The following is a 19,793-nucleotide window of genomic DNA, read 5'->3' as shown; positions in this document are numbered from 1 at the left end:
GAGCATTTTTTTAGTGCTGATATTACTATTTAATGTTGGTGAATTAATGTTGAACAGAATATTTTTTAATGTTCTCACTTATAATAAAATATAACAAAATACAATCAATTTCTATATGTAAAACTTGATTAATATCAGATTCTTGACACTTTTTTGTTGTTTTCTAAATTTGATAACAGAGATTGTTTGCTATACAAGAGATACAATAATACTGAGGATACATAAAAACATACATCTTTGATTATGTGAGGGGAAAATGATCAATATCAGTCTGCAATGGCATCAGCAGTTACAGTTAGTGCATATTTCTGAGGAACAGTAAACAGTGAAGAGTAGTGAAGATTCTGCTGCAGGAAGGCAGACAGCTTCTCCGCAAAGTTCCTTAGGAGAAAGGCTTCACAATCTTCATTGAGATGTAATTCTGCAGATAGAAGACATTGCAGAATTAGAATAGCTATTTAAAAATAAGAATGAATATTGATAGTATTTAAGACAAAATACCACCGTTATGATGGATAAAACAAATTTTAGGCAGTTTCAGCAAAAATCAAATAAATATACTATCAGCAAATTGAGTGATCTTACAGGTAGGGAGTAGAAAAGGATCCCGAGGAACAAGATCACCAGCAGAAGAAGAATCACTCCAATGAAAATCCATCTGAATCTGCGCCAAACTATGAACTTCATGGTCTTGCAAGGGTTTGTAAACCAGAAGAACGACGTGTCAGGGCGACTAAAGAGAAGAAACAAACAGCAATGTTCACATAATGTAGATCCATGTAAACTAATTCATAGTCTTGTTTTAGAGAGCTATATTCTTACTTGGGTGGGTCCAGTTTGGGATTCATGTTGGGCTCATCTCTGCCTTTCCCAGCAGGTCTCTCCTCCATCTCCTTCTCCTCCACTATTTCCAAGGTCATCTCCACTTTCCCCTGTGAAATTTTGAAACACATTCTTAAACAGAAACCAGGAAAAAAAAACTTAACTAAGGATTGTCTCACAGATATAAACTTACACCAATCACATGTTTCCCATCCTGCTCGATGACACAAGGCCACCAGCCTCGTACAGACTTCTGGGAGAAGAGTGAGTTGGGTTGTGGTTTTTTGGAGGAGGCAGAGCCTGCCATCCCGGGCAACATCTTCAGGCTGCACTTCTCGGGGGTCTTAGCAGGAGGGATCAGACTGAGTAGGTCTAGTTCAACTGAACCTGTGACAGAAGTATGGATAGAAAATTAGTATGTGTCTTTCTGGTGCATAGATACAGTAGCTTCATATCTTTCAAGCCTTTCACTTTGTTTGGTCATTGCATAAAATGTACTTAATAACAAAGCTGCTTTACCTAAGTAGTCATCCAGGGAGAATTTGTCATTGTCCCATATCTGGATGATCAATTTAGGAGGAATCCTAAATTCAGTTTTGTCGAGATTCCAAAAATGTTCCTATGAAAAGACAGACACTTAATTTATATCATTACTTGCCATCATACCATCACAATGAAAATGATATGGTTATGAACAACCACTTGATGCTTTGTTCCTGATCCATGATCTCACTCACTTTCCTCGAGATGACACACAGCTGCTCTGCAGGCAGATATTCGAAGTCAAAGATGAACCTCCAGTTGAAATTTCCATCACCATCCAAGGATCTGTAGTGGACATCAGTCTTCTGCTTGTCCTCCTCCATTCCTGGCATCCATCTAGGAGATGTGGTAATGTTTTATTCAGATTAGCTACTTGTGATTTGTGTGTGTGTACCAATACATGGTAGAGAAAACTGGTAGGAGACGTTTAGTACCCTTTAACATAGATGTCACTCATGTTTTCTCCAGTGATGCTTGTTTCATCCAGAATGACATCGGTTGTGTTCCAAATGATGGCCCGCAAGAAGTACCTGTTTCAAATATACTGTTATATTTCATCCCTCAGAGCATTATATTCAATATTATTATTTATTATCATATTAAGACTTTCTTACTTCTTGGCTTTGCGTGGGGTGATATCACATGGAGGCCCTGGCAAACCGAGGCTCTTGGGGAAAATGTCTACCCACATTTGAATCTGTCCCTGCATTTGGTGGAAAGATTTCACAGAGCAGTGAGTAAGTACTCAACTACTTGTAATTCTAATAATGAAAAATTAACACAGTGTTATTGCTATTGTTTTAACCTGGGACAGGTTGGGTTGGTGGGAGCTACACAGGGTTCTGGTCTCCACATGCTCTGGTACTAAGCCATGGTCTCTGAGGACATGCAGGGCCAGCCTCTCTCTGGCCGGGCCCATGTGTGGATGGATCACAGTGTTTGCCTCTGCAAAAGGTGTGGTATATCACAAAAGATTGATGCTTGCTAATATTAAAGATTCAAAACAGCCAAAATGCTCATTGCTAATTGTTTAAAATACTAGCTGATAAACTAGTAAAAAAAAGACATAACCAGTGAGATTATAGATGCAATAATTCTACAAATAATACATAGGAACAAGTAGTACCAAAATCTTGCAGGTTGTATAGTTTTCCTGAGAAAGTCAGTGAGCTGCCATCTCCCTCTATGTGTGGGGGAGGAACACCCCTCACTTTGGCCACATTCTGGAAGATCTGAGAAGGCTTCAGCTGGTCTCTCCACTGATTGATCCCTGACCTGCAAGAACATGGTACCAACGGAGCCTTGTCCATCTCAATTGACCTTAATCACAACGTGCAGGCAGTGCTACACAGGTTTGGCTTTAAGAAACTAAAACAAATCAAAGGATAATGTGAATAGGTTGTTGGGTGTATCACCATGCTGCAGATGTGTTCACATCCAGCAGATACTTACACACAGTAAGTCTGTGGCAGGCCACAGCAGGACCTGAAACGAGACAGGAGTCTGTTCTCCAAATCGATGACTGTCTCACCCACTTTTTCATCTCTGCTCAGTAAATCATAGTCATACACAGCAATCTTCAGGTCCTTGTCTTGAGGCAGGAAGCAGGACAGCTCAAACACCCTGGACATAAATGGAAGACATTATATCATGTATGTGTTCTTTTTTTTATTTATGTTCCAACGCAAGCTAAAAATTGGTCATCATCATTTGAACAATTGAAAAATTAACAAAAATCGCCGTCTCACCTGCCAAATTCTGGATTAAGGGTGTTTGGTTTGTAGTTATCTCTGTCATCCAATGTTTTCCTCCCCAACGCAATCTTAACGTATGGGTCACACTGAAATGACAATGCAAAAAATATTAATTTAGCTTCAATAGCTTCAAGTATCAAGGACATACAGTAGTTGAAACTTAAATCTGGAGAGGGGTTTGTTATTAAACCAGGGTGGTTGACCAGTTGTAGCTTCATATAAAACTCACCATGCCATTTGTGTCCTTAGGCTGCAGGTCAATACAACGGACAACATATATTCTGACCAGGCACTCCTGAGGTCCGCTCTCAGGAAGCTCTCTGAACTGGCGAGGTGGAGCTGGCACCCCTGGGTCGTCAGGCAGCGGGTAAATCTTGAATGATCCCTGTATACCAGTAAAAAGGACAGTGGTACTATATATATAACATGAGTCATATAACACCTCTTTTTTTGAGGTAGGAATGGCTCCAGACTTAAAGCCATCACATTCTCACATCCCATGATAAAATCGCCATGCCCCCTACTGTAAGTGATTCTAAATATCCATTTACTAATATTGTGCCTACATGAAAACATTAAAATGCAACTTTATTACCCACTCAAAGTAGGAAAATCACATTATTCAAAACTTGACTTGTAGAGACAAACATAAATCAAATTGTTGTTCTTGTTACAATACAAAGAATGATCCAGATAATCCAAGTGAACTGCAGTGTAAAATGAACTGAATTAAAGATTAAGGGGAGGATGAAAGCTCTGGATTTCACCTCCAGAAGTACAATATACTGTAGCAAACTATTCCTTCAGAGATATACCAGTTTGCAAGCTACACACATTACATTGTCCATATACTGTTCAACAAAATACTTGCTGAGGTGTCGCTTCCCTCAACCAATATCTCAAGGTCTAAATCCTGTACTATTTTGCAGCTGCCAAATTACAGTCATCAATTGAGTTCAATTGAAATTCATAAATTATCCACCAGAGGGCAGACAAAGGCTGGGAAAAGTAGCTGTGCAAGAGCAAAAGCAGTCATTATTCACATTGCATAGGTCAGGCATAAGGACGGGCTGACCGACAGTGACACTTCCGCAAAATGTAGCTTCATTACCTTGAACTCTCCCACCACTGAGGGATCCTCCTCCTCATCTTCAGTCTTTCCGCGCTGAAGTTTAAAAGTGCTGCAGAAATCAGTGAGTCCCTGGAACTGTGGAACCTCCTCTAGTTCACAGTTATATACCTGAAAAGCACATAACACCATAATATAGACACACCAAGGGAATTTACAAATTACATCTATTGGACTTGTGCATTATGTGTTACACGAAACAAAAACAATCTAACTACATTTCACACCTCAGTTGTTTTCACAGAACTCCAACATTTGTCTCACTGTTTTTCACTTAGGAACTAATCCTCCCTCTAATGAAAATCTTCTTTTTGTTTTGGATATATACTGCTGCAAACTCTTATGTCCAAAAAAGGGCAAGGATTATTTGGTCACAACCACAAAGTCACAAGGCTCGTAAAATCAGCACAAACTCAAGCACAGATTAAATCAGGTTGTGTTTTCACGGTGTGCAGTGACTAATTCTTACCTGTAATGTGTCGTATCCCTTTTTCAAGTAAGGCCCACACTTCTCCTGTTCTCCAACAGAGGCGTACAACTTACTCCACCAGTCCACTGCCTCCTCCTCCTACACAATGGAAAACAATGATGAACTTAGTGCTTTTAGAGATGCTGTCTATCAGTAAACTGCTATTGAAAAGAGGAAATCTCACCACTTCTGTTTTAAGCTGCAAAATGGGAAGCAAACAAAGAATATTTATTTTCAAAAAAACAGTAGATGTAAAAATCTTGCTGCACTTTGCTGCACTGCAGTTTTCTTTACCTCAGTTTTCACAATGGGTCTCTCCTCGATTTCGATGACAACATCTCTTTGAGCAGCAGCTATCATTGCCACTGCAAAGTTAATGGAAAAGGATCAAATAAATCCCTGCTGTGTTTAACTGAGTCTCTATGTATGTGCAACAGTCCATGCAACTGTGTAAATACCTCTAGCAGACATGCAGACGTCATTGTTAATGCGATACGGGTCACAGCGGAACTTGTCCAGGCAGTCGATGGTGCACTGACCCACTACAGGTTTCCTTCCAAAGGGCCGGTGGTCGATTACTTTCAGCACAATGGGAGGGGTGTACATCTCCTCTTTGGGCAGAAGCTAGGTAAGAAAGACGAGAATCCACATCATTAAATCTACACATTTACAGGTGCCTAAATATTTGGAACAGGACATGCTCTAGAGCGTTTTATGGTTCATACCACTTTGAGTAGCAGCACAGATCCAGGGAAGTTTGGGTTCTTTTTGAAGTTCTTGATTACAGCGGTTTGAACAATCTCACCGCCACATTCCACTATCAAACTGGGAGAGGACACTGTGGCCAACTGGTAGGTCTTCATGTTCCTCAAACCCCAAGTCAAGACCTGGTGTCAATTAAACACATAAACATATTTATATAAACTAGTATAAGAAGATCAAAGGAACAGCATGGTGGTGAGAGATAAGTGAAAGAAGGGAGTTACAGATGAGAAATTCAACCACAAGAGAAATCTAAGGGTTGGGCCTGTCTTGTCTGATCATGTAATGTGAGTCAAGGGAATTTTTTGGCAAAAGGAGCAGCATGGTTTTATTGTATACCTCGATGGCAGTGAGCTGCACTACAGGCCTGATTCCCTGGGGAACCATGTAGAGCTTCTCTCCCCGCCGAGGAGGGACCAAGGGCAGATCTCCGTCATTACCCTGTAGGGCAAAGCACAGCATCACCTCCTGCATTTGGATTCATAAAGTTGAGCTAAAGTATGTTTATTTTCTTTAAGTGTCTTCTATACCTTGTCCTTCAGAAGGAGCTCAGCAGCGAGCAGTGCCTCCCCAGCACTGCGACCCTTTTTGGTGACTGGGAACCACAGTAGCTTCGGGGTGACGGCCACACTGGGGTTCAGTTTTACCACAGGGGGGCATGTACAACGACCCATGGGCTCATCTTTACCCTAATGAATAAAGTGCAGATATTGACCGTGAACCGCTCCTAGTTTTCTAGTATACAATTCAGTATGATTCCATGAATTGACCCGAGGTTTTGGGCAGATTAAACATATTACATACCACTTGATCACTGTCGTACAGCTCCAAGACCACTTCAGGAGGGTTGCAGGCAACTGTCTGTGGGTCTCCGTAGATTTCAATGTCCTCAAAGATGAGAGTCTGATCCCATGTGGGGTTCAGAGTGGCCCTTATGACTTCTGTGGTCTTACTCACATGTAGGAATGACACATGAGCGTAGGGATCTGGAGAAGACCAGGGGTATTATTGTGACTGAAATGTCTGACATTTAATGCCAGATTTCCTTTGGCAGAATTGAACATCATGAAATTTAATTTATTCCTCAGGACTGTACTTTGTCTGTTACTGCTTTGTTTTTACCTGAGAAGCTGTCTTTGTCCATGGCACAGAGATTCCTCGCCTGATACACGTACACCCTCAGGTGATAAACGTAAGACCCTGGAGGGAGATCATTTCTATCAGCACGCCACAGTATAATCTCACAGGACACAAACTATACTGCTGATTAGAGGGGCACATAATTTTCCAGGACTTGCAGACTTCATGATTCAATGTTATCTTGAATTAGGACCAGTCAGGAAGTTTAAAGAAACAACATGAAGCCTTTCATTAAGGTCTGTGACCAGGAATTGATTTTATCTGACCCGTCTACTCACGGCTAAAGTGGCAGGAAACAGTGGGTGTGTTGGCACCGAATAGTTTGGCTGCATCCATTTTACTGGCCTTCTCGTCAACGTCAACACCCTGTCAATTAACAAAATGCAGGGTGAGGTGCTTGAAGGAGCACATTACAACAAACATCTGTGCAAAATGAAAATCTAATTTGAAGAGAAAGAGCTGAACTAAATCAAAACTTCCTGAGTTGCTTGCCCACACTGGACAGGAAAAGGCACATGCAGATGAATAATGAGAGGATATGACTCACATGGCATAAAGTAACTCTTGTTGCCAGGACAATGGCCTTGTTGGAGGGCATTTAAGAATACAGCTTATATTTATCAATATTACTCAGTGGAGTTAAGCAAGACTCACTAATGCCCCTTCCAGTTTGAAGATGGCAGAGGCCCCAATGCGGTCTGATGGGACCATCTTTCTCCTCCAGCAGCGGCGGCGGAACGTGTCAGAGGAGCGCTCCTTCCTGTGGAATTTCCAGCCAATCAGGGAAGAGTATTCCCAGCCTTCCCCCGGTTCTCGTCGCTTGTGGAAGAGACAAGGACAAGAAAGGAATAAGAACCTACGATCATAACATCTCTCATATCTACTCTTTTTCCCATCTACCGCTTCTTCACCTCAGTAGCAGCCACTTTATCGGACATCCTCCTCCTCGGTCTTATGAGTCTCTTCCTGCGATGGACATGGTACATTTTCTCTGCTGCAACCCAGGATTTGGGCTTATCATCAGGAGGAATGGTAACCCCATATTCCCAACCTGATGCCAAAAGACACACAGATCGTGTTGGAAACGCAATACTTCAAACATGAACATTTTGATAACATATTTCTGCTTTAGTGTTCATGTTACCTTTCTCATCTACAGCTTTGTTGCTGTCAAAGCTCCACTCATCTTCCCAGGTCCATCCAGGAGGACAATCAAACCCTCCTGGGCTCTGAGCCTTTTCTCCATTCTACACAACAAAGACACTCATTCATTTCAATATTGATTACTATTTGCTTGTTTGAGTTATTTGGAGAATTGTTCAGAAACAGTTCCCAAAGTAATGCCATAACCATTAGAAGCAGCCCTAATGGAGACTACACATCAAAACCAGACAGACACTGAGCCGTATTCACGTCAATCTAACCACAAAACAAACCATTTGTCCTGAGTACATAATAGCACAAAAGAAACTGATAACATTGGAAACAAGCATGAATAGACTGAGGCTTTTGCCCTGTTATCTTCACCCGCATTTTTCACACAGTGTCCCAAAAGGTAAATGTGTGTATGTATGCATGTTGTACCACGTCTGTGTAGGGCTCTGCAGCAGGCTTCCACTCGCCACCGGGAAAACGCGTTTCATTCTCAAAAACTTCATCCGTGAACTCTGTGTGGCCCGCGTCTGCTTCTGTTAGCAGGCTGTAGAAAACACCACCACAGCACACAGATTGGTGAGAAGCTTTGTGACTCAGACAGTAGCTATGCAGGACCATGATAAACAATTCAGGAAGACCGAGGTCGAGAGCTAAAATTATTTACATGAGTCTCAGCGGCTAATGTAAGCACTTCAGAAGTAGGTGGCACAAAGGCAGGGGGGGAAGGAGACCTCCTTTAACTAAAACACTGGCTGAAATTCTTTTACATTTCCTGTAATTGTGTTTATGATCTGGGTCCAAACTGTGGTACAAGCACTCATTAACGTTACTTCCAGTTAAGAGAGAATAGGGCTGAAAAATGAACAGGATTTTGGAGCGTGTTCAATTTTACAGTGATAACAGGATGTTTGTACTTAAAATTGTACAAGCCATGAATCACGAAGGGCTGCGTGTCTGTGTGTGTGTGTGTGTGTCTGTGATAAAGTTTAGAGGTTCTCAATAATACTTCTTCTTCTCAACTTCTCAAACTTACCAACGCTGGGGGTCAACAAACCAGTCTTCTTCCCATTCCCATCCACGTGGTGGCAGAAAGCGTTCCCGTTTGAGTTTCACCTTTCCAGTCACATCTGAGAATTTATGGCGACCAACCAGTCCGGTGGTTCCCCACTTTGCAAACACCTGAGCCTGATTCTCATACTGCAGAGAGAAAACATCTTTGTTTGGGAACAATATTCTACACAAAGCATAGCAAAGACCAGAAAGCTAAAATCTGAAATGTGTGTATGTATGTTTGAAAAAATTTATTGTGTAACTACTGTACCATTTCAGCATATACGCTGAAGTTCCCCTCTGAGAAGCTGTTGAACTTCTTCTCATTGGCAGAGAGACCAAACCACATGTTGACTCGCAACTGAACAGGGATCTTCACACCCTTGTTTTTGTCCATGGGGTACTGACAAATCAAAAGTTATCTTTTTAGTTAAGTGACATTTATATTATGTGTTATGTATGTATGCATGCTGATTAGTCTCATACCTGCATGAAGATTGTCTGGGTCCTTCCACAGTGTTTGCCACAGGCCTTATCACTGAAGTTGGAGTACAGGATCTGGTTGGCTGGGACTCGGGCATAAGCCACCCGTTTCTCTCTTCTCAACATCCAGATGATCACATCTGGCATGCTGTTCTGAGGCTGATGGAGACACATAACATTTCTGTTACATAATTAAAGTTTCAGTCATATCTTTTTAACTACATAACAACCATGAAATTCCTGACCTCTTCTGCCAGCTTCTTGATTCTGTCCAACCAGTCTTCAATGTCAACAATAGTACTCTTAACATCTGTGGCCTCTTCTCTCATACGACTGGCCATCTCTTTGATACTGTCTATGGCAGCATCACGCAGGTTTTTCATTTGGAGGTCCAGTGCAGTCACGTTGGGCTCGCCCTCCAGCACTGGAAGCTGGAAACTGTCAAAACAGAGACAAAGTCAGACCACAACAGAATTCAACCCAAACCGCCACCTGTATTGCCAAATGTATTGTATTGTATGCATGTATTTACACACTACAGTTATCTAATGATAAGTTGCATTATAGCATTACTTCATGCAGCTGCACCAGTGTAGGATTTGTCTTACCTGTCAAGATCCTCAATCATGTGGTTGATGAGTTTGAGCCAAATCTCTACCAGACGTGTCTCAGACACCTTGGCTAACATGGCTGTTTTTAAAGAAGTCAGGTGGGACTCCTAAAATGAATCACAAAGACAGATAAAAGGAGATTATTGAGTCATACTATATGTGTAGATGTGCAATATTTAGGCAAACACTTTGCTAATCACTGTGACCCATTCTCACCAGTCTCTCAGCGATTGAGAGGAGAATATTGACAGAGTCCAGACGGTGGCTGATGTCTTCCCAATATGAAGTGAGAATCACTACCGGCTTGGTGTCAGCCCACGGCAGGTAATAGTAGTGATTACCTGTGGGATACAAAATAAATATACCCAGTCATTGTAAATACAAGTTCTGGGGTTAACCACATACTAAAATTTGCTGTCCATATGGTTGTTATTATCTGCAGTGTGATAAACAGTTTAAATAAAGAACTGTCCAATGTCCAGTTACAGTAGAGTTCTAATTATACTGTATATTCCACTGGTAATTGTTTTTATCTTTAACAGGGTTGATACTATATAGTGGATTTGGAGTTGCTTCATGCTCCTAAAGAAAATACGCCATTCTTAAATGTACACAATTACACAGCAGTTATTCTGTCTAATTGCTTGTGTCATTAAAAATGTAAGAGCCTAATAATCTGGTCATGGGCCATGATAAGTTAAAACACCCTAGATTATCACATGTAATAAAGTTCAGAGCAGTTTGTTGAATTCTTGTAGACTTCTTCTTTTCGTACCATCAAACACAGCAAAGCTGTACTGGGTCGTGGATGCGAGGGGCTTGCAAGTGGAGTCCAGCTTGTTACCATAGTTACCAATGCTGACCTCGAACTGAATTGGTTCACCTGGCTCTAGGATCATGCAGGCACTATGGAACACAGCGCATAGAGAGTACTTCCTCCTCCGCTGGTATTTCTGCACTCAGTTAAAAGAAGATATGGCAGTGTTAGAGGTTAAGAGAGAAATATTGTTGTTTTCTTTTCTTTCTCTATCTCAGTTAAATGTATCATGTCTCTGTTTTTGAACAAAAACCTCTTTTGTCAGTGATATTTTTCTAGGGAAATTCTGAGAACCCACGCTGTAATAACACTGGAAGAAAAAGAATGATAAAGAAATATAGAGTATGACAACCTACTGATTCAAAACCCCTTTTCCCCGGGCTCTGTATACAAATGAAATATATATGGATCCAACAGTAATTACAGTATGACTGGTGTGCATTCTATACCTGTGCCACTAGGATGTCATCACTAGTGATGTCGTCAATGTTTTTGTCTATCTTTCCGTCCAGCTGAGTGGACAACTCAACAAGGACCCTGCCCCTGTAGGCGACCCCTTCACCCTGCAACACATCCAAATGCAAAAATCTAATGTGGACGTCTACACATGCACATGTATTTGTGAAGGTTAAATATCCCGTGTCTATACTCTGCACTGAACCCTCAGCACTGAGCTGGTAGGGTAGTCTTACCTTGCCAAAGTTGAGTTCGTCGTATGGGTCAGGCAGGCCAGTGAATTCTCTTGGGCTCCCATACAGATTGACATAGCAAGGCCCAAAAGCTGGAAGAAAACCAACCTCTGATGCTGCGGTGCTGTCTGTAACACACAGACATTCTGTTTAAAAACCGACCTGGCCTATACAACAATAAGGTGTGTGAGATAGATGTACAAACAGAAGCATAGGGTTGTGACACTATTTCCTCAATCATGGCAAGATAGTATATATACATATACACACATTGTAATGTTACTGTAATGGAGGCGGAGGCAGGAGTTTACTTCTCAAACCATGACATGATTACCTTCAATCTCTCCACCAGAAGAAGACATTTTGCTCAGATTCAAGAACGTTGTTCCTATGGCATCATCCCTGGTTAGACGATCCCTGCCAAGAGTACATTGACATGTCAAAAATGGTTGTGATCTCTCAGTCACTTGTGCATGTGTATATGGATGAATTTTTAGCTCTTACCAGTCATACATAGTCAGCTTGACACGCTCACACATGGACGGGAACTACAGGGGCAGAAATACGTGTTAATTTGTGCTGAAGATTAAAATGTTGAATCAAGCTCATAAGATACCTCTTAATATGCTTCTTTCGCACCTTGACTTGGAGATTGACGAGTTGATTCCACTCTGGATTAGCATTTTTCTCAATGATTTTGGTGCACAGCTAAAACAGAAAATATGATTGCAAATCAACAATATTCACACAATAAGAACATTAAAAAAATTTTATTTTTATTAAAAATGAAATACCTTTTTCCCTGCAAAGCTGACTTCCAAATATGGATCCACCAAGTTTTTCCGTTCTCCATCTCCTCCAAAGACTTGTTTTACCGTATGAACAAAGGCGTCATCCACTGCAACATAAAGTAGTTCCTAAATAGGAGTTTCTTGGGGGGGATTTGACTGCATTACACTCCAGGGAATGCAGAAATTTATGAACTTATAAGTCACTTACTCTGAGGCATATCCTCAGCACGGTAGACTTTAAGGCTCAGAGTAGCCCATCGCATTGTGATACCAGCTGGCACCAAGAGATTGCTTTCTATGTCATCCTGTTCCTCACTTATCTCTCTCCTCTCACGCTGCACCCAGGAGAGGAGAAGAGAAGGGAGGAGAGGAGAGGAGAGGAGAGGAGAGGAGAGGAGAGTGTGTAATGTTTTTTTCAGTACTAATCTATACTGTGCGTCTAGTAAAGGGGAATTTGATGGTGACTAAGAGGTTACTCGTACCGGTGGGTCATCTCCAGTGCCAACAACTATTATGCTGACTTTCAGGTAACCTCTGGCCCCTGAGCTGGAGTCATCAGGATCACTCAGGAGGAGCCATTTCCTCATTACGGCATGACCTGGACATGGTATAATATTCAACATGTTCAAATAGCTACTTATAATATATACAAACAAATCTTAATTTTTTTTACACAGTATGCATTTCACATGGAAAGACTGACCTTGTTCATCGTAGATGTAGCCAACATCCAACTGGGTAAACAAAAAAAAAATAACATTAGCCAGCCTGCCGGTGATAAAAGCCACATCTATGCTTGACCAGGTCTCTAATACTGAGTGATAAATCACTACATGGGAAAATCCTGGAATAAACAAAGCAGAGATAAAGACAGAAGAAGAGCTTGAATTGGCATACCTTGAACTCTCCCATTAGACTGTCAGCTCTGAGGGAGAAGGCGTCATAAACCTGTCAAGAAAATGCAGCACTACAGGTTCAGATGCAGAAATTCAGATTTTAAAAGCACGTCATGGATGATAATTAAATTTTTACAAAAGAAATTGCATTAAAAAGAATGATCTACGCACCCGAAGACTAATGCTCTCATCAAACAGCTCTGAAGGGAGCATGTTAACATTGTAGAAAAACATCTGAGGGACAGAAAAAAAAGCTATGAGTTACTGATTATTTCTGATGTCACTGGATGCACAATACAGTCTGACGTCAAACGCACTGTTATCGTGATAGTCACAAACATTATAGGACTTACAATTGCTTAAGCTGAGGTGTTTATGCTTTGGCAAAAGCTGAGAGAAGAAAAAAAATGGATATGAGGTGAATTAGATACAGGAGAAAGCTGAGGACACTGGCTGCAAGCTCCACTATCATATCAGCGCTGCCAATGAAAGAGAGAAATACCTCAGGGGGTTATTGAAGCTGGTGGGGATTAAGTGGCAAAGAATGAAACAGACAAGCAAGGTAAAAGGCACAAGTAAGTGATCACTATTCCATTTCTACTGTAAGACAGGAAGTGTTTTTGTGTAGTGATGGACTTATTACCTCATCAAAAAACGGGTTATTTCCTCTTCTTATTCTAGTCCTGTGAGTTTGTCCGCACGCATTCACCTTAACAACTGGCTTGACGTTGTTGCCAGGTAACTGTCGAGCCTCGATAACTCGAACACGGATCTGGACATAGCAAGCAATAGTGAAACAAGCTGAACAAACAGTGAGACAATTTATATGGATCCTTTTTGAAAAGGTAGCATTAGTTCATTTGGGTTGAAGAACAAATTGTTCCATACAAGCACAAAGCTGTTCCTGTTTTCTAAAGAAAAAAATGTTGTGTATGTGTTGTTTGACCTGATGCAATAACAGAAGGGTCTTCACATGTTTGCAATTCTCTAACATGAGGTATAAATGTTATAATTCACCATCCCGGCCTTCAGTGTGTATTTACACTGGTGAAACCTGCTGTCAGTCATGGGATTAATGATAAGAATTCCTTTTGAAACTGGCACTTGTGAATATCCAGAAACAGAGTTATCAAAACTCAAACAATACCTGGAAGTCCTGAGGCTTATTGGCCAGGGCTCTGTGTCTCTTACGGCTGAGACGGATTGGCTTTTGGTTGGGTTTCCCAGGCTGGTTCGTAGAAGTGGGACCAACCGGACTTTCCCCCTGACCTCCTCCGCCGTCCATGTCCGCTTCCCCCTCATCACCCTCATCACTGCCTCCTATCATAATTATCAAAAACATTCTTAATATTCCAAATACCCATCGTACTGTTTTCTCAGCTTGTTTTGTATCCAACATAAACACCAAACACTGACCAAAAACCATGTTTGTTTCTGTTAGGGGTCACTTCAAAACTTACAAGGCTTTCCAGTAATAGTAAAGCACATCTATGATAAACAATAACGGCACCCAAGAATGTACTGCACTTAGCTGAAAGACAGTTAAAGTTTTCTGTGCATGGATCAGTGTGTTGTTGTTAGGTTAACTGTCTACTTACCAGCATCCACATGAGACATGTCTCTATCAGGCTGCTCATTCAGGTTTGGAGTAGCGTTGGCAGGTGGATCATAGCCAATAAGCAAATTAATGTTCGCCTGAAAAAAAGTATGTTTTTTTCAATTAGCATTATCATCTCTAATATATATGTTTGATACCAAATGACCTATCGTGTGATTTAGCAAATTCAGTTACTTCCTGCAGAGCTATACAAATACCAGGCATCATCATCACCACTGCTAGAGCTGAAGGTGCTTTAGCTGATCTGATTTTGCTGTCATAAAATTGCAAAAGTGTCAGTGCATGGAAGGGATAATTAGGATAATGTTATTCACCCCAATAGCCTGTTGTTTCTCGTTGATCAAGGGCACATTCTTGGATGGGAGGGATTTCACTTGACCACTGGCCAAGTCTCTCAGAGAGATTTTTGCCGAGCCAATGAACCTGAAAAGCAAACACATACATGCTCCTTGGGTCAGACAATCATAGAAAACATCAACAAATGAAACATTCCAGCTGGAGAGGAGCACTTTGTTTGAAAGGGCAGCAAGGACCAATGAAACTTAGTAAAAGGAACAATATGGAGGATGCTTCGGTTCCACAATCTGTGACAAACTTTTAAACAGTTATCATACAGAGGAATTATTATAAATGGCGGTTTCCACTTCCCAATTTCACTTCTTCACATATTATGACACACGGAGCAACGAAACCTAACCTGTTACTTTGTGTACCAAACAGAAGTGATGTAGCAACTGTGATTAATAACCCTTATGGATTGCAACACATTGGGGATTTTCTAAATCATCCCAAACCAAATAAGTACATCACACTTTAAATTCACTGATTATTTGAGGTCACAAATGGAAGCCATACGGTCCTCTTGATCCCTAATAAACATTAATTTCTAAAACTAGAATTACAACCTCACGATTGAATGTCTCTGCAGGCCAGTCACAATCTCCCCTTTTGTTCCTGAGTTACAGCATTGGATAATGGCCAGAAAAGTGTTATTTATGGTGTCACAGGAGGGCGCCTTGGTGGATCACCTGGTAGCGTGTACCACATAGGCTTAGTCCTAGCTGCAGTGGCCATGGGTTTGACCCGACCCACGGCCCTTTGCTGCATGTCATCCCCTCTCTCTCTCCTTGACCTTCCTGTCAATCTCTCATTATACTATCAAAAATAAATGCAAAAATGCCCCCCCTAAAAAATGTATGGTGTCACAGTGATGGTGACCTTTGACCTTCTGCATATAAAATGTCATCACTTCATCATTTTATGCAATTAGACAATTGTGAGAAATGTTTTCATAATTAGAGTATGAATTCTTGAGTTAAGGACAAAATTTGTTTTGTGAGGTCAGCTTGTCCTTTGACCTTTGACCACAAAACTCTAATCCGCTCATCCTTATTTGGACTCAAAAGCACTGGTGACGTTACCAAGATCAGCCCACAGCTGCTCAAATTTATTGCCAATAAAAGTCTAATGTTCACCAAAAAGGCTTTGATGCTCATGTCAGCCTACAGCTGATAGCCAAACTTCATAATTTACAGCCGAGGAACTTTTATTTATGTATATTATTAAAGTTTTTTATTAAATTCCTGTGCAGTGCATATCAAAGGTAAGACATATTGTTTACTAGCTCCATTTTTATACAAAAGGTGCAATGTAGTTGTTTTTCATTGCTTTTTCTCCTGTGCATTTGGAATCTGATAAATGCCATTGCCAAAGATTACATTGTGCACCCACAGCCTCCATTAATGTACACAAGATGTACTTTGCGTTCAAATTCTATTCCAAGAGATTAAAAAAAACAAATTTGGTACACTTTGGGCAGCCAAGTGATCAAAAAGTAGAGAACCCATGGGTCTCTCCTGACTAAGCCTTTAAAAAGCTAATTTTTGTTCTTTTATATAATGTACACTGGTACAGTAACATTCACAATGTTACAGACACTTGGCATACAATAGATTTTGCAGGTTGTTGGGGTAGTCCTCAGGCAGGCTCTGGACGGCAAGGAAGAAGAGAGAGCAAACTCCACAGTTAGACTGATGCAGAGATTAATGAATCTAGAAAATCAGACGAGTTTCCGCCTGTTAAAATTGAGCGCTTGCCAAGTGCTTGCTCAAGCACTTGCTTGCTGAAATAGCTATTGTGTAGCAGCAACAGCATCTTTCAAGAGAACGAATAGGAGACTTTACTCCATGACAAGGACCAGCTGATTTCACAGGAAAATAAAAGTGCACAAGAAAAAAACTAGGGAGATGGAAACAATTAACATGTACCACAGGCATGTGCTGGGCGCTCTGTGGCCAGCGTAAAGGAGTAAAAATATACTGTAGAACTAAGGAGATACATGAAAACAGCACAATCATATTCAGGATTATGCACAGGCACTCTCTTTCTTCTCTCTTTTGAGAGTTGTGTCATTACTTATGATTACATGGAGCTGAAAAACACTGGGTTGTGCCTTGAAAAGCAGAGTCAGCTGTGGAGGAAATCTGGAATGACAATTCACTGTTGCTGCCACTGCAAAAGCCACATGCAGGGACTAGTTTATAGAGATTAAGATTTGTATACATAACTCTCTTGTGAAACTAGAAAACAGTCTACTCTCAAGTATTTGGATTTGCTCCAGTGAAGAAAAAGAAGCTGACTTTTCTCTTCAATGAAAGAGCCAGCGGATGATTTTCTTCACATACTGATATGATTTCCACTACGTACATTTCACTTTTAAACAGAGCTAATTTAGGAGTACAAAAAAACTTTTTTTTGCTATGCAGACAGAGCAGTCGATTCCACCAGCCTGAGCAGCTGTAGGTGGCTCATCTTGATGGTACCACAGACTAGATACCCCTGTTAGGCTGTCTGAGTCACAAAATGTTGTTTGCGTTTCCAGTCGAACATTTTCCCACCAGAATCAGCTTGGTGCTGTGTATAAAGTTCATTTTGCAAGGCATTACAGGCTGAACTGCTATCAGTCATCACAGATGTGCCAATGACAAGCCAGAGCAGGCTCTCTTATTCACCCAACTCAGGCGCTGCAGACAGCGATCATGGAAAAATATCGAAGTGCATGCGTGGCTGAGGGAGACACTCCTCCACCCCCACCCCCACCCCTTGTGACCTCCTCTAAATAATTTACATTATACACAAACGGTCACTAGAGTAACTTATCTACCTTCTTGCATGCACTCTAATGACTCTACATTAAGCAGAGTAATAATTAACATATATGGAAGCCTTAGATTACTGTAGAGAAAGTTAATTAAGTAATTTTTCCTTTCTTTGTAAGGCAGCATTCCTCCCGTAAGAGCTGGAGTACTTTTGTGAGGGAGACAGCCTCTTTGTTACTGACGCTGCAAGTCTTAACATGGTCATTACCTGCTCTACGTAGTAAAACATGCATGTGTGGTTTTTCAGGGGGGAGAAAGGGGAGGTTGTTATTCAGAGGTCCTCCTCCACAAAGGCAGGAGTTTGTTTTAAAGACTGGTAATGTGTCACACTGGGAGGCTGTCTGAGGGTCGTGTTATCACTCTCTCCAAAACAAAAGGAAATGTCATGAGCACACCTATGTGGCTTAGGACAACACAGATTTTTCACCAGAACATTAAGTAACACAATTACAATATGACATATGCAAATGTGACAGTTTCTCTGTGGGATCCTTGTGGCACACATACTTATCTTTGCCGATTGTTTCATAGTCTTTCACTACGACGTTGATGAATGAGGAAGCATCCAAGGAAGAGCCTTTCAGATCAAATTCAAGCACCTGTAATTATAAGGAATAGACAGTTATAATCACTCACCAATATACAGCAATTTTAATTACGGTAATAGCAGCTCTCAAGTCAATAAACAAATCAACAGGGTCACACATCTCAAACATTACAGCTCACTTTAATCCCCCCACTTACTTCATTCCAAACAGGATTCAATTCATTGTCAATTGCTTTGGTTTTCTTCTTTTCATCTGTAAGCACAAAGGAAAATCATGTTTACTGATGAACTTACCACATTAAAAAAGAAAGACCTTTTAAACACACAATCAAGCTTCTTCCTACGAAAAAGAAATTACTCAATAAGCATTTTACAACTTGGAACATAGGCTCACTTAATGCATGAAGGCATCTCATATATATATTTTTTAAAAACACCAAGCCTTCTGGCCCCAAAAGCAGCTGCTCTCTGGAGAATGGAGACTGAGTAATTCTGACCTTATAAGGATGCAATCTTTTGTTTATGAATCACTAGGGAATGATGCATAAACTGCTGCTACATTTAATTGCAAAGTAATGTCCAAAACCAAAAGGATGACAGAAAATATGATAGTTTGATAGAGAAAAGACTTAACAAAGCGTACACCAGTTTTCTGAGAAAAAAAAGCCAAAGTGTTAGTCAACGGTATCTCTCACCTCTGAAGACAACAGCAGCTATTGGATCTGGATTTCCAAGTTTCTTTTTGGGGATCCCACTAGCGGACTCAACGATCACCCGCAACATTTTGCGTCCAAAACAAGAAAAACAAGTCCAAATTTATACATATAAACAAATCATATTCCGCTGAGACACCGTAACAAAAGGAACTGAAAGTCACAGATGCGTGGAGAGCAGCGGATACCGAAAGGCAGCCTCATACATGACTCACTGGCATGAAACACACCACCCGGTCTGGGTGGGTACAAAAGACTCAAAAGTCACCTGTGCAGGATAGCCCACCGTTCTCATTACCTTTTCAAAAATACTCCATACTTACAATTAAAATTTGCTTCATATAAATGTGCAGAACTATCTATACTACTACTACTATAATCTAATCACCTTCCAGGTAAACCAGCGTCAGTTCACTCTTCTCTTAGAGTGCAGCGCCCCCCGGTGGTCGTGTTGATAATACCTCCTATCTATGCTGTTGGAAATGAAATCTAATCTAGATGTTAGCAGTAAAATATGCAAATAGTTTAGTTTCCAGGAGATTTTTTAAATTAGGTAAGATAAGATGCAAAAAAAAAAAAAAAAAACTGAAGCACGCATATTATTTTCAAAAGCATTTTCGCGCGGAATGGTTTGCCTAGGCCTTGA

The 19,793-nt window shown here is 40.9% G+C and overlaps 1 protein-coding gene across 2 annotated transcripts; it reads right to left on the bottom strand.

Moving 5' to 3' along the window:
- Nucleotides 1-43: 43 nt before the first annotated feature.
- Nucleotides 44-19,461, bottom strand: myofl (myoferlin like). 2 transcript variants are annotated; one of them, XM_087173858.1, is made up of 53 exons: nt 19,130-19,461; nt 18,632-18,687; nt 18,395-18,486; nt 15,044-15,152; nt 14,710-14,806; nt 14,259-14,431; nt 13,755-13,883; nt 13,283-13,345; nt 13,113-13,163; nt 12,919-12,949; nt 12,698-12,813; nt 12,424-12,550; nt 12,219-12,322; nt 12,064-12,132; nt 11,929-11,972; nt 11,759-11,841; nt 11,428-11,552; nt 11,185-11,298; nt 10,694-10,871; nt 10,135-10,259; nt 9,916-10,025; nt 9,553-9,745; nt 9,311-9,466; nt 9,096-9,227; nt 8,808-8,971; nt 8,204-8,318; nt 7,764-7,866; nt 7,531-7,670; nt 7,274-7,438; nt 6,898-6,985; nt 6,602-6,679; nt 6,284-6,465; nt 6,010-6,168; nt 5,819-5,920; nt 5,443-5,604; nt 5,176-5,341; nt 5,012-5,082; nt 4,902-4,916; nt 4,718-4,816; nt 4,231-4,359; nt 3,349-3,504; nt 3,114-3,205; nt 2,818-2,988; nt 2,492-2,640; nt 2,171-2,310; nt 1,980-2,068; nt 1,800-1,895; nt 1,560-1,701; nt 1,342-1,441; nt 1,016-1,209; nt 823-932; nt 586-733; nt 44-421 (listed from the first exon to the last, which is right to left on the bottom strand). In XM_087173858.1, exons 1-53 carry the CDS (start codon nt 19,215-19,217, stop codon nt 383-385), a joined length of 6,129 nt encoding a protein of 2,042 aa, XP_087029984.1. In that variant the 5' UTR covers nt 19,218-19,461; the 3' UTR covers nt 44-382. The 2 variants fall into 2 exon arrangements, with proteins under 2 accessions (XP_087029984.1, XP_023261486.1); XM_023405718.2 differs by lacking the exon at nt 4,902-4,916.
- Between the last annotated feature and the right edge of the window lie 332 nt (nt 19,462-19,793).

Source organism: Seriola lalandi, unplaced genomic scaffold (genome assembly GCF_002814215.2).
Source record: "Seriola lalandi dorsalis isolate HSWRI2012SDOR001 ecotype SW California unplaced genomic scaffold, Sedor1 jcf7180002054285, whole genome shotgun sequence".
In the NCBI taxonomy this organism is placed as follows: Eukaryota; Metazoa; Chordata; class Actinopteri; order Carangiformes; family Carangidae; genus Seriola; species Seriola lalandi.
This window is presented reverse-complemented; position numbering and strand designations above follow the sequence as displayed.